Source organism: Acanthopagrus latus, chromosome 18, assembly GCF_904848185.1.
Source record: "Acanthopagrus latus isolate v.2019 chromosome 18, fAcaLat1.1, whole genome shotgun sequence".
Classification (NCBI taxonomy): Eukaryota; Metazoa; Chordata; class Actinopteri; order Spariformes; family Sparidae; genus Acanthopagrus; species Acanthopagrus latus.
The window spans coordinates 13,559,682-13,574,690 of NC_051056.1; the positions used below are offsets into that span (position 1 = coordinate 13,559,682).

The window sequence follows — 15,009 nt, forward strand, 5'->3', positions numbered from 1 at the left end:
TTTTGTGAGTGTGTGTGTGTGTGTGTATGTGTGTGTGTGTGTGTGTGTGACTTGCCCTCCCCCTACCCCCCCAACCCCCCGTCCCATTCTCTCCCAGTCTCTCCAGCCCCTGTTGTCCCAGCATGGCTGCAGGATGGCTGCTGTGTGGATGCTCTCTCTGCTGCTCTCTCCCTGCTGCCTGCTGTGGCCTACATGTTTGGCCCTCACACCCCCAGCTGAGCTCCCTCAGCCCCACAACCTGCCCCCCTTGCTGGGCATCAACAGCAGCGATGGCAGCCTGTCTGTGGATCTGTCCAGGGCTTTGAGGGTTTTCAGCATGGACTATCACCATGTGCAGGCTCCCTTTGAGATTGTGCTATGGATCATGCTGGCCTCACTGGCCAAGCTGGGTAAGATTTAGTTGGTTTTCTGTTTATACGTGACAAACCAACATTGACAGACACGATGCTGTTAGAGGTGGTTCAATGTTGGGAGATGGTTAAAATCTGAAATTGTCTGAAAATGCTTCAGGGTTTGTTATGTTGGGCTAGAAACTTCATCTACAAGTCAATATTTGTGCTCTCATGATGTCATGATGGGGTAAAACTAGTTCACAACATTGTTGAATCCAATCGGCAGGATTTCCTTCAGTCTCCTCCTTCCTAACATCCAGGTTTCCACTGGTCAGGTCGAGTCCCGGCAGTCGTCCCAGAGAGCTGTCTCCTAATCATGGTCGGCCTCCTGGTCGGAGGGGTGATATATGGTGTTCGCCACTCTGCTCCTCCGACTCTCAGCGCTGATGCTTTCTTCCTCTTTCTGCTCCCGCCCATCGTCCTGGATGCAGGATACTTCCTGCCAGGGAGGCTGTTCTTTGAGAACCTCGGCACCATCCTCTGGTCGGTCCACAGTCAGTGTTTTGATTCTCATGTGTGTGTGTTTGTGTGTTTGTGTATTTATGTTGACTTGGGTCTGTGTGCAAAACCCTTTGAGATCTCTTTTACTTATACCTTTACAACATGTTATTAGTCAGAGTTTTCTTTTAAATTCAACATCCCATTCTCCAGTAGGGATAAAGTTACCAAATGTTGATTTTCTGATTTAGAAGGAAATGTATACACAGCTGAACTAGCACTGCATGATGTGAAGCTACAATTTCTCTCCTAAGAAGACAATTCCTGATGACTTCAAAAATACATAATACCAAATACTTTGGTTTATGTACATGTGGTGGTTTATGTGGAAGTGTCCTCCCCGGCTACAGTGACTGTACTTTTTGTTTAAAGCTAATTAGCAAATACTAGCATGCTAGCAAACTAAGCTAAATGGCAAAATTAAATTATGCCTGCTAAACAACAGCATTGTCTCTGTGAGCATGTTAGCATCCTAACGTTAGCATTAAAAAGCTAACACTGAACTTTATCCATTCTAATTTTCTTTCAGGGTTGTGGGTGTGGGGGTGTTTCAGTTTGTTAGCCAACATTATTATTTTTGTAATCCTATAATGTCTACTTTTCTCACTATGTCATTATTTTACCCACCTGCCAGGGGACCAAGGGTGGAAAATAGCAACTTGCCAAAATTTGGTACACAATACCTCTCTTTGTTTAATGTCAGGTTAATGTTCTTCGTGCATTGTTCCTCTTCATATAAAGAGACATGAAACAGCATTGTTATGTGGCTGGTGCACCCTGCTGAGTGCTTTACCTCGGCTCCATGAAGCTATTTGTTGTGTTTTTCACATAATTGTTTTGATTTTTATGGCCTGAAATTAAACTGATTTGGTTCAACCACCCTCATGAGCATTGCTTCCAGACAATAGGCAGCTGTTTTCTGTTATGGAGCTAGAACAGTGACTTTAAAATTTGGCATGGAAAATAGAATTTAACAATGAAAAAAAAAAAGAAACTGAAGTGGACAAGGAAACATTAACGATGAAACAAAATTTGGGGGGGAATCTTTAGTTTTTTAATGACATTCTTATTATTATTTTCTAGATTTCTGGTTTCTTTAATGTGGTAGGTTTTTTTACATTGTTAGAAGGTCAGTGGTTTTCAGTTTCATATTTCTTTCACCTTTTTTGTCATCGTCCATTTAGAGTGGGCTTTCTGGCACAACTTCACCTACTTTTACTGGTGGGGGGGGGGGGGGGATCAAAATGCTTCAATATTACTTGCAGTTTTCAAAATAACTTTATTGGACTCAGTGCATTTTTAATTCTGATGAAGGCCACAAGCCAAAAACACACTCAGCTTCTACATTCCTCAACTACTCCCCTCCTGCATCATTCGAATAAAGTTGTTCTATATACCACAAGTGTTGCTGGAGCTTTGTGACCCGTTTAGAAACATAACCACACACCTCACATACAAAAAATGGCTTCCAGAAGTTCACCAGAATGATGCTGGGTTAAAGTTAAGTTTAAAGTTAACTTTCCAAAACTTGTTTCCGTGCCAGTGCAACTTTTTTTTTGTTTCAATGCCAATGTTTCCTTTTTTCCAGTTCGGGTTTTCATTCCGATGCCAAATTTATATTTTCCATGCCAAAATTTATAATCACTCTTCTCGCTCCACAGCCTGCAGACAAAGTTAACGACTCGCTCATGAACATATTGCAGCACTTAGCGGCTAAAAGGAGAGTGAAGTGTTGCACCAACATTCCTCAGGTAGCCAGAAACATGACTTGAATGCTAATGTTCTCTCATTTCTGATGTGATCCATTACAACAAAGGTGATAATGATCAGTGTTGTGTTCACAGCCATTTCTGTTCCCTGTAAAGCGGCTCATTGTGTATATATTTCCAGGTATGCAGTGCTGGGAACCCTGTGGAACGTGCTGGGCATCGGCCTGTCTCTGTACGGTGTGTGTCTGCTGGCCCAGAGCTCGCTGGGAGACGTCTCCCTGCTCCACTGCCTGCTGTTTGGCTCTCTGATCGCTGCCGTCGACCCCGTGGCCGTGCTCTCCGTCTTCCAGGAGATGCATGTAAACGAACAGCTCCATATCTTGGTGTTCGGAGAGTCTCTGCTCAACGACGCTGTCACTGTGGTGAGGGAGGAGGTGGTCACCAGGAAGGTGCAAAAAAGGAAAGGCAACCTTATTCGGTGCATAATTCATCTACAATCTTCCTCCCAGGTCCTCTACAAGCTGTTTGAGTCCTTCCTCCGTCTGCCGTCGGTGTCAGGGCTGGATGTGCTGCTGGGGGGCTGCAGGGTGGTGGTGGTCGGCCTCGGCGGTTTGTTTGTGGGCCTCTTCTTCGGCCTGGTGGCGGCCCTCACCTCACGGTTCACCTCCAGAGCCCAGGTCATCGCCCCGCTCTTCGTCTTTCTCTACTCCTACTTGTCCTACCTGACCTCGGAGATGCTTCACCTCTCTGGCATCATGGCGTAAGAATCAGATAGTCCTCAGAGACCTCCATGTTCGACCTCCGTGTTCGCCATGTCTTTTTTTTTTTTTCCACATTTGCAGCATTGTGACCTGTGCTGTGACCATGAAGCAGTACGTGGAGGCGAACGTGTCCGAGCGCAGCAACACCAGCATCCAGTACTTCCTGAAGATGTGGAGCAGCGTGAGCGAAACACTCATCTTCATCTTCCTGGGCGTGTCCACAATACAGGATGTCCATATGTGGAGCTGGCCCTTTGTCTGCTCCACACTGCTGCTCTGCCTCATCTGGAGGGCCACAGGTAGCTGTTCAAATCCTCCCTGCACTTTAACAAAAAAAAAAAAAAGGGTGACTTTGCACATGTTATGATAAAAACAAAATATAGGAAATCAACACATTTGGCCTCCTCTGAAGGTGTCCTCCTGCTCACCGCTGTGGTGAACAAGCTCCGGAGGAACGCTGTGACCTTTCGAGATCAGTTCATCATCGCCTATGGAGGTCTCAGAGGGGCCATTTGTTTCTCCCTCGTCTTCCTGATTGACGACTTCCCGAAGAAGAGACTCTTCATTACAACCACCATTGTGGTCATCCTCTTCACTGTCTTTGTACAGGTGCGAGCATAATGTTAATGTTGATTTTGAAAGATAGCAGTTTTTCTCGTTTGTCTTCATGGAACACATTTATGGATTTTTTTTTGTTGAGTTTAGTTTTGTCCTGATTCCAGGGGATGACCATTAAGCCTCTAGTCGAGCTGCTGGATGTGAAGAGGAAGAAGAGAGCTCTGCCCACTGTCAGCGAGGAGATCCACAGCAGGGTGAGAATGACAGCACTGACAGCGAGCTGCTGGGCTGCAATAAGGGCTCTATGGAGCACAATATATATCAATATGTCCAGATTTATTTTGATTTTCATCTTCTGTAGCACCTTTTCTGCTGTTTTGGGTTCATCTCACAGCACCTTGCCGAATTCTTCTTATAATGTAAAGATGCCACGGCGATGGGCTGCAGTTCTCCAGCTGATTCAGGATTTCTGCAATGATGTGAACGAGTCTTTCATCTTGCGCTGATGTCAGGGCCACACAAGACACAGACTTTTACTCCTTTCATCTGTGAAAATGAACATAATGGCTCAGCTTAGAAGAAGCAATCTGTTTTCTGACCACACTCTCTTGAAAGATGGTGCATACAACTGGAGACACAAACCACGACACACACTGAAAATCATCTATAGTGTGTGGAGAATGATGTATTATGTGACAGATGCTTCTATCGTGTCTCCTCTTAGCTCATTGATCACCTGCTGGCAGGAATAGAGGACGTGGTCGGCTACTGGGGTCAGCACTACTGGAAAGACAAGTTAGTTTCTCTTGTTTTGTTTTGACCTTACCCTCAGCTTGTGTTTCCATTCAGTGTCCATGCACATAAAAATTGGGACGTGAAACCCCCAGTAGGTGGCAGCAAACACCGAAAGAAAAAGATCACTCAGTCAAGGCTCACAATCATGCCAACTGGTTACTGTAAGGCAGTTTATGTGTGTGTGTGTGTGTGTGTGTGTGTGTGTGTGTGTGTGTGTGTGTGTGTGTGTGTGTGTGCGTGTGTGTGTGTGTGTGAGGTTTGAGCAGTTTAACAGGAAGTACCTCCGTCGTTTCCTGATCCGTGAGGACCACCAGGCTCGCTCCAGCATCCTCAGAGTCTATCAGGAGCTGGAGAGGAGGGAGCAGGGGGGAGACGTGGAGGCGCCAGCGTCACTGTGAGGAAACACGTCTTTACTTTATGTCAGTGTCTCTTGTGGCAGAGCTCAGGGATCTTCTGGTATTCTCGGAATGAATCCCATATATATAAAAAAACGAAACAAAGTGAATGCCCATCAGTTATAGAGTTTCTCTTGCCTCGTCCCCTACTCCTTCCTACTTCCTCAACCCCAAGTATGTCTCTGAAAATTGACATTAAATGATTAAATTGACTGAATGCATGTGAATATCCACATTTTACTGTTAGAGTGGACCCTCGCTCCCACAGCCGTCCCCTCCTACCGGAGGAGATGGACAGCATCCGACGGATTCTCTCCAGAAACCTTCAGAACTTCAACAACAAGGTAAACACACAGCTTCAGCAGCTGTTGTGTGTGGATATCTGTTTGGTTGAAGGGAGTCTCTGAACGTGCACTGTAGGTATGTAATTATTCATCTACTAATTGTGTTCACTGTTGTCCTTGTGTGTGTCATCACTCCAGCAGACACCGGCCTACAGCAGACACACTTTGCACCAGGACGCCACCATGGACAGAACAAGGAAGCCTCTTCACAGACACCACAGTCTGGGAGAGAGATACACGTATAACACGATCACACACTGGCCACAGGTATCAAGCGTCTGTTATTTGTCAAGAAGCAAGTGAAGTTTTAAACAAACAATGTGGGGCTGCAAAATTAAAATTTACCTCTATTTAAACTGTAAACTCTTTGAGGGCTTGCCTTCATTTACAGTGATGTCGAGTAAAGGAAATACCGTAATATAGTCGGCAATTCAACAGACATTTACAAAAAAACAAATAAATTCATATTCAAACATGTCTTATTAAACTTGTTTTCTGAAGGCAAATGTCCTCAGATGTAAATGTAATAGTTAAACAGTGTAGATTGTCCTCCGGCCTGCAGCATGTTTTACTGTGCACTTCCTCCGTGGCAGGGCGAGGCAGGAGAGTTCAACGGCTCACGCAGAGTGAGAGCAGGGCTCAGCAGGTCTCACACAGGTAAAGTGACGGGCAATTCAAGACATATAAACATACAAAAAACTCCTATAAGACAAAATATGGAAGTTTCTTTAAGTTTCTATCTTCCATCCCAGACTGAGGTCCTGAATACATGTATGTTTTCATGTGTGTTTTCTTTTCTAACCCTAATCCGTCCTGTTGCTGTTTCCAAGATACTGCTGTGGGAAAGGATAATCACTAAAATGAAGTCAAGTCTCCTCTCAAGATTCAGTGCTCTCTATAAGAACATAGAGACATATCATCAGATTGCCTCTCATCTCTCTCTACCTCCTGACCTTTGACCCTGACAGTGATGGTGTGACCACTGACTTTGTGGCTCTCCTCTTGGCAGTGTGCTCCATAAGCCCGAGGCTCGTCCTCCAGGACTCGGCAGCCCCGGCGGCCTCGGTGCAGGCGGACAGCAGAGAGGACCAGATCTCTCCGCAGAACCAAGAACCTGCGGGGAGAGCCCCCAAGAAACAACTCAGCTTTGTTTTGGAGAACGAGAAGCAGCAATGAACACAGAGAGATAAAAAAAAAAAAAAAGACTGTAAACCTATGAATTTATTGTGTTCGGTCTTTTCAAATTGGCTCCATAAAGTGAAAAGTACCTCATATTTATTTAGCCATAGAGTTTTCAAGATGGGTTGACGACAGAAATGTTATGGATATCTTCCGATTAAAAAATGTAAAACAATGATCAAACAATTCAGTTTCTGTTTTTTAAAAAAGGAAATCATTGTGAGTGTTTTCCAGCCACAATAAAGCGTTCCTCCGTGTCTCACCTCTTGAACACCTTCAGCGGAGGTCTGAGGGTCATTTGCATCTCCGGTCTAATTTATTTTCAAAGTGGCACTCCAAGTGTAACACCTACCTTAGACATGCCTCGCAGGCATAAAGGCTGATACTCGCTGTCCACTTTACAAGCACCACCACCAATGTGCCGCTCCTTGTTTTCCTTTATAAAATGCAGACCACACCCGCTGGTAATTTGACGAGGACAGGCTTACAGGTTCTTAAAATAACCCCTCTCCCCCTGCCTGACCCCCTCCATTACTGAGGCTTCTCTTTCCCACAGCTCCCCCACCATGCCAACGAGTGGCAGGGAGCGCCAGACTGTTTTTCTTTTGGACAGGGGCTGGGCACAGGGCAGCAGAGTGGACACCGCCGACGAGCTGAGGATTTAACTGATAGTCAGGGAGGTTTTGGGTCAGAGTTATGAAGGTGGGGGCTGCTACCTTGGTCGGGGGTATATTTGGGTCAGTGGGGACTCTGTGTTTCTTCATAGCCTTTGCTACAGACTACTGGCTGGTGGCCAGTGACAACTGTGGACCGAATACATGGCCGACGCAAACAGCACTGACAGGGGAGAAAGATGCCAATGGAACTGAGGTAGGACGGATACATGTATGCACACGATTGTCCATGTTCACCCACGCAAATACGAAAAGTGAGCGCAAACCCTACTATCTGTCAGAGCTGGTCTGTGACCTCCAGCTAAACAAATGCAGAGAAATAACCGCACATTATTTTTATCACTGAAGAATCTCATGTGAGATCCACAATAAGACCAATACGGAACATGATCGGACATGTGTGCACGCTACCAGAATAGTTCAGTCTCTGGCTTTGACATAGTCGTGGGACAGAATGGACTAAAACAATGCAGCTGTGATCAAGTCGCTAATGACTTTTAGTGTGGCCCTGTCCCCAAAACATGACATCCTACCCTTGCTGTAATGCAGTCCGGAGAATAATATCTGTCAGGCTCTGTGTGCGGTAAACACCCATGTCATTTAAATGTCATGCTCCCAGTTGTATTGCAGACTGTATGTGACAAGACTGAGAGACTGCAGTCTTGCCAGCGGCTCTGTGAGGCTTTACTTTCATTCAAATTCTCACATGCTCAAAATGGAAACACTAAAATGCCGATGTTAAGAAGGCACAATTTTTCAATTTCCTAGTTTAATATGTTAACACGCTATCTCTATCTACGATACAATCAATACAAATTTATTGTCAGTTCACAATGAAACCTACTTAGCATCCTCAGGCAGCTCCACGTATGAAGTTTACACACAGATTATACATACAGTTACACATATGGCACATTGAACAGTCGAGGCCATGAAACATCACAAAACATCATCAGATCCAGATTTTATTGAGCAGCACACTGACTTATGTGAAGCAGCGGGACAGACTCATGTGGGAGAATTCTTCAGCCTGTTGTGTTTCAGTCTAAACTCTAAATTGCCTACTTGAGGGCAACTCCTGCTTATACTTACATCCAAATTTGCAACAGTAAATGCTGCAAATGTAAAGTTGCAAATATGCTGACATATCAGTTGCAAGAAAAACTGTCTAACTTGCAAAAATACTTGTATATGCAATGTTTTACTTGTGACCACTCTGCGTTCATGCAGTGACACAGAGAGGACGATCTGCAGACACGCCTCCAGATGTAAACCTCTGGTGCGTGACTTCTTAAAAGCGTAACCACTCGTGAAGAAGTTTCATCTGAACTTGACACGACCAGCGATGACACTTAACAGCACAACATTAACAATTTCACATTTCAGAAGATGGCAGTGTTGGCATGCCATATAACTGCGTCCGGCTAAGGTTCACTACTGTCAAAGTTAGCGGAAGTCCTCCAAGTCAAATAACCCCGATGACATCGTCATATCTTCGTTGAGAAAGCTCCTCCAGAGCCTTTACACTGACGCTGTAATCCTCCTCACCTTCATGTTTAAACTCGCTTGCAGTGCCCCTTTAAGTTTCTCCTTCCATTTGTGGAAAAAAATAATCGGAAAAACGCACCGTCAGGAATATATTTTCTAAAAGCTAATCCCCCCGGTGAGCTCCTCCCTAACATCACAGCGCAAAAAAGTCTTTCATTTTAAATAAAAGCGGATGATTAAAGTAGCTGTGCGTTATTCAGCGCCATCAATCATATTTCTGACAAGCAAATGGAGAGCATCACTCATGCGTGTTTCATAAGTTTCCCCCCTTGAAAAACCTCACAGACGAGCGGGCCATAATCAGAACCACGTTTGATGCCGTGGCACCACTGAAGTGCAGAATCACACAGAGCAAGAGCAGAGGAGAGCGGCCGTCAGACGTGTCGACAGAGCTGACGGAAACCGAGATCAGCCGTCTCCACTCCTGCCCGTCTCTCTGTCCGCCTGCTGATGTCAGACTGTCTATTTGTCTCGTTCAGATCCAGTCGGTGGAGGTCGTCACTGATGGCCCTCTTCCGTCTCTCACGCTGCACCACGAGGGCTTCTTCTGGCGGTGTGTGTTCCAGGTGGAGCCCTCAGCGCACGCAGTCCTGGCCACTCTCTTCAGTATGTAGTTTTCGTTGGGGCCCGTCCAGTGTGGTTTTCACGTCTCGTGCTTGGCAGTTTGGTCCTGCTTGACATGCTAGCAAGAGCAGGAAAGAGAAATGTCTATAATTTGGATGTTTGACAGAAAATGTACAGTAAGAGGGCAGGAAGAATGTGTGGGCATTCATTTTGGTTCATGTGGTGATCTGGCTTTTTCTCTACACTTTGCTCTTGTGCTGTATATCTCATTCTCTTTGTATTTCATCACATACAGTAGGTCGATTCTTTTGAGCCTCAAACTGTTTGAATTTTTTCTTTTTCATGTAGCAAACCAGCCAGAATCCAAGGTCTGCGTCCATGGTTACCTCTTCCCTCTGCCTGTCGCTCTTGGACAGGTTCCGCATCCAAGTTACGATGCGACAGCAGGTAACACACTGTGGTTGTTGCTATGAGGGGGTGTGCTTGGTCTGCAGTGGTGTTCGGGTGGGTGGTACGTGATATTTCAATGAGATGATTAATGTGCACTTCACTTATCACTGGTTTTTACTGTAACGCCGTGGATGATCGGTGAATGCCAAGCAGCACTGAAGCTGTTCTTGAGGCTCATGTTGGCCTCACACCTCGTCAAGGAACCATGAATCATCTCTATATGTTGTGGTCAACACACAGTTGTAAGGAACAACATTGCAGTCTTGAGGCCCAAGTTTGGTTCAATAATCAATATATTATAGTTCTCCAAAACTTTTGTCCACGGCCACACTTCCACGGGAACACACACATACATTTTTGATAATTTGGTCTTTGAGAATATCGGTTACATTGGCTGAAGACAGAAAGATTACACAGTAACACTGAGAGAGTGGAGGGTTAAGGAGCATGTAAATAAACCAGGTAAATGGATGCAAAGATGGTGTTCATGTTCCTTATTGATTCCAAATGTAAACCAAGGTCATAGCTAGAACTTTAGGAATAATTCTACATTTTGGCCAACACTGTTGTAGCACTGCTCTTGCTGAGAGATAAATAACAAAATCCATACCAGTAACATATCTGTCTGTTACATATGAAGCTAGGAGAACCTAGCTTAGCATAAAGACTGCATGCCCGGGGACACAGCTAGCAGGGCTCCATGTAAAAAACAGGCGGACAAAACATAGGATCGCTTCCACTTACAACATTATTAATATGATTATTGATGGACTGCATACAAGTATCCATATTTTTACATCAAAAAGCAGCCTCCCTGACCATTGGACCTGCTACTTTGAGTCACCACTCCATTACTCCTCGTGGTATACTGTTCTGTTTTCTGACAGTTTACGGCTATATTACATCATGTTGATTGCACACATGGATCTGGATCGAGTTGCAGTTTGTGTGCTTTTGTTAAACAGGCACTGAGCCACGACTACATGCACCTTTTATAAATCTTTTCCTGTCAAGTTCTGTGACACAACAATGCAGTGAGAAAATACCCAATTCCTGCACTTTGCCTCCAGGGGTTGTTCCTCTTCAGTTACACAGACATTGGAATGTAGAGGTAATAAATGTTGTGCAGTTTATTGATTTTCACTATATTTGTTGGCTTTAAAGAGCCAGCTGTCCCCCCTCTGTTTCTAGCCTTTATGCTAAACTAGCTATCTCCCTAGCTTCTAACAGCATTTATTGGACAGCTGATTAAGTCTTGGTGAAAAAGCTAGTTAGTAGTTTTAACAGCAAGTAACATTTCTTTAATTATAAAATGTCCCTCCAGGTTGCTAAAATGCTTACATGCGTAGAAACACAGAGAACACGACCTCAATGTCCTCAATGCTGCAGCAGAAGTGAAATCCCGCTCTTGCCATGCTGTAAACATACATTGGCGACTGCTCTGATGGCCGCCTGTTTGTTTTTCCTGCAGTGTTTCGGGGTTTCTGGACCGTGCTCATAATCCTCGGCCTGGTGGCAGCTTTGACCGGACTCTTCCTCCTGGTGTGCGGCGGCCCCTTCATCAGTCACAAGCTCTACAAGCTGGGTGGCGCTTTCCTCGTCACTGCTGGTAAAATATAGAGTCTGTGCACATGTGTGGAGTTCATAGTATTTATGTACAGAGTGAAATGTGCTGCCAGGGGAATAGGTGGATACCGACACAAGTCGCTGTCAGCCGCTCACACCTGTCACATGACAAACAGAGCAGCAGATGTCACTCTGCGGCACCGTCGCTATAACAACAGCAGGTTAAACGCCGCCGGATGAATCGGAGGTGCATTCCTCTGCTGTTACTCACAGTGACAGCCTCGATCTGTCTCTCACTGACACCCTCTAAATCACTCCCCAGCCTGCCTGTTCCTGTTCATGCTGCTGCTCTACGTGCTGTGGATGGAGCTGGTGGACGTGGAGCGCTACGTCCTGCAGGAGAGAATGGAGGCGTGTCCGAGCGCCCAGGTCTCAGTGCTCTACGGCCTGTCGTTCATGGTGGCCGCTGCCGGCGTGCCCCTGGAGCTCGTCTCCGGGTTGGTCTTCATGCTGGTGGGCCGTGCGCTGCATGCCAGCAAGTGAGCTTTCCATCTGGCCTGTGGTGGAACAAAAGACTGACCTTTATTTGTCCTGCAACTGGGACCGAGCAGCACACTGGTGGGATGTAAATACAAGCTGCAAAGACGCGATTAATATTAGAGCAGCGTGCAGTCAGAGACAATGAGTCGATGTATCAGTTTTTACAAACACGCTTTGATTATTTCTATAAAATCATTCTGTACTGTAGAATGATACCACAGTAACTCAGATGTACAGTCTATGGGATTAGTGTGGTGTGATATGGATGTGAATTGGGGATAAAGGAACCATGTATGACGTGCCTGTTTTTTTTTTTTTTTAAATAAATTGCGTGAGTCTGTTTATTTCCTGTACTCATTTGCATCCTGCTGTCATTCTTCTGATTGGTTGGTTTGTCAGCAGGATTACACAGAAACCACTAAATTGATTTCCACCAAACTTCGATGGAAGATGGGAACAAACCCCGTTCATTTTTGGTGCAGACCAGGATATAGTCCACAAGTGGAGTATCAGCTGCTTCGGCACGATTTTACACGATTGGAGCTGATTCCGCCTCTGACAATTTAGAGTAACTGCTGAACCTTACAGTTGCATGTCTTTGGTTTGTGGGAGGGAGACACAGTACCCGGAGAGAAACTCCACACAGAATGCCCTGCCTGGTGCTGAACCCAGGTCCTTCTTGCTGTGGTGCGACAGCGCTAACCACTGTGCTTCCCTGGAGCTCCTAGCAGCCAATTAAGTGATGAGAGTGCTGGCCAAACATGGTGCAGCACCCGAGATCGAGGGCTGCCAAACTGATGACAGGAATGCAGCGCAAAGTTTGGCTCCAGGCAACCCAGGGCCTTAAGTTAACAGCTAACAGGACCACTGACGCTGTCTTACAGCAGCTAAACTCCCTAAACCACCTAGGAAATGGATTACCTGTTGTCACAGTGGTCACAGTTGGTCTTGGGGTTTGTGTTCAGTCCTGACACAGCACATGTTCACTTGGAGCTCGGTACAGTTAGCCACTGTTAGCGGCTATTTTAGCAACAAGTGAAGCCATCTGTTCATCGGGACTGTCATGATTTTGTTTCCATCATTTTGTTATTTCCTGTTTTATTTTGTAGTTATATCCTTGTGTGTCTTGTTGTCACTTTGTACTTCCTGCTCAAATGTGCTCCCAGTGTTCTGGTTCCCTACTGTCCTCATCTTAAGCCTGATTTTCCCACATCAGCCTTGTCAGCGCTGCCCAGTTGTCAGTGTCTCTCCACCTGCACCTCACCCCCACGTTAGTTTAGTTTAAATCAAAGCCTGTTGTTCCCTCACTCTTTGTTGGCTCGTCTGTTTCTCGTTCACGTGTCTCCTGTGCTCCTGTGCCTTTTGAACAGTAACCCTTCAAAGTAGGATCTAAAAGGGAACTAGGTACTCAGGCGAGCAGGAATTGGAAAGAGACAACAAAACACAAACAAAACAGGAAATAACTAAGCAAAAACAGAGACCACAACAAGGACACTGGAGGGAAAACCAGAAAACACTGTCTTCATGATCTTCATGATATGATCTAGTTTTGCCCAAGTTTTTAGCAGTTTTTATGATTCCATCTGCAGTGTTTTGGTGCCCTCCTGGTTTGCTGTTACCGATCTTTGATCTTACATTACAGTCAGGTAGTTATCAAGTTTGACACTGGATTAAGTTTGACTGAATTAAACCGGGAACGTTGGACCCTGGCGGAGGTATGCACTCTATTACTGCAAATGTTGAGTTGATATTGCGGAAGGGTGAACCATACAGCTGTGTCCCCTGTCCTGCTCTTGGCACACGATCAAAGTAGGCTAGCCGGAGCAGAGTGAGGAGGGAGGGACGGCTGGATGGACGGGAGACAGAAACGGTAGGCTTGGGTAGAGGGTGGGGGTGGAGCACCAGAGGAGTGAATATAGGGGGGGATAGAGGGAGAATTGATGCTTGCAGGGGGGCACAAGGGGGCTTTGAGAAATGAACAGCTGTTTGTGGGTTGGGTTGGTGTACAGCAGGCCGGCCACCTGCCTCCTTCACCCCAGTCCCATCTCACCCCCTCAATGAAACCCCGACACTTTCCCTTCCCCGCCTCACACTGTTTGTGTCTCTGTCGACATGTTCACAGAAACCTTCAGTTCAGAAACCCTCGCCTCTAATAGATAATCCGCTGACACACATCCATCTCACACCCGTTCATTCATTTTTCCACGGGCTTATCCGAACGGGAAGCGCAGACTTGTGATTGTATCATAACTGCCACAATATTAGATCATCCTCCTCTTTCACTGGTCTGAATGGGCAGCGTGTGGAAACAAGCGGGCGGACGCTGAATCACACATATCAGCTTTCATCTGCTCCTCACAGAGCAGGAGTGGTGGTGTGTGTGGGGAGGGGGGCATGTTCACTTCAAAGGAACTCGCTGATCAAACACAAAAACACACTCCTAAGTACACACATGCTGTGATTAAACCGTCCAGAACACACCTGTGATAATTATTGAAATAACTGTAATTTTTACTGCCGATACACAGCTGATCCTAAGATTTACGTATGATAGTCAGTGTAATGCTGTAACAGAGCACCGCAGCCATCAAATGAGAGGTCAGCTGAGTTTACTGTGGTGCCTGTGACCAGAGAGGTTGTGGTCTTCTTACACGATTGTTATCTGGTAATGTGACACATGATTTAGTTTATATCTATTATTATAATTCAAACATGACAGATTTATGATATATCTTGCCTCATCTGTCTGAAAGAGTAAGTTTTTAATCTCATTAATGTTTCATGATAAAGAACATTTTCGTCAAGAACTGAAGCTTTGGGATTACGGGACGGGCCCGCCGGCATCCCAGTTTCTGCAGTGGAATAAGACTAAAAAATTCTAAAATTCTAAAAATTCTATTCTTACAAATAGCACAGTTAATTGTTTGTAATGTAAAAAAGTTTAGAAAACTCATACATTTGAGGCAACGGTCAACATTACATTTTCAAATTCTAAGTCAAGTTCTAACTAAAAAAAGAATTTTAGTTTTCTTCTTC

General features: G+C 45.4%; 2 protein-coding genes across 3 annotated transcripts; both read left to right on the forward strand.

Annotated features, from left to right (window-relative positions):
- The first annotated feature begins 133 nt into the window (after positions 1 to 133).
- On the forward strand, positions 134 to 6,803 carry LOC119007455 (sodium/hydrogen exchanger 2-like). 2 transcript variants are annotated; one of them, XM_037077169.1, is made up of 13 exons: positions 134 to 389; positions 653 to 875; positions 2,781 to 3,021; positions 3,109 to 3,359; positions 3,442 to 3,659; positions 3,773 to 3,969; positions 4,083 to 4,172; positions 4,643 to 4,713; positions 4,970 to 5,107; positions 5,356 to 5,452; positions 5,591 to 5,719; positions 6,046 to 6,109; positions 6,462 to 6,803. In XM_037077169.1, exons 1-13 carry the CDS (start codon positions 134 to 136, stop codon positions 6,626 to 6,628), a joined length of 2,142 nt encoding a protein of 713 aa, XP_036933064.1. In that variant the 3' UTR covers positions 6,629 to 6,803. The 2 variants fall into 2 exon arrangements, with proteins under 2 accessions (XP_036933064.1, XP_036933065.1); XM_037077170.1 differs by lacking the exons at positions 134 to 389; positions 653 to 875 and adding an exon at positions 881 to 886.
- A 382-nt stretch (positions 6,804 to 7,185) lies between these two features.
- LOC119007546 (transmembrane protein 182-like) lies at positions 7,186 to 12,303 on the forward strand. The gene is made up of 5 exons (XM_037077306.1): positions 7,186 to 7,501; positions 9,333 to 9,459; positions 9,766 to 9,864; positions 11,339 to 11,476; positions 11,756 to 12,303. The coding sequence occupies exons 1-5, from the start codon at positions 7,328 to 7,330 to the stop codon at positions 11,974 to 11,976; spliced, it is 759 nt and encodes a 252-aa protein (XP_036933201.1). The 5' UTR covers positions 7,186 to 7,327; the 3' UTR covers positions 11,977 to 12,303.
- Positions 12,304 to 15,009: the final 2,706 nt, after the last annotated feature.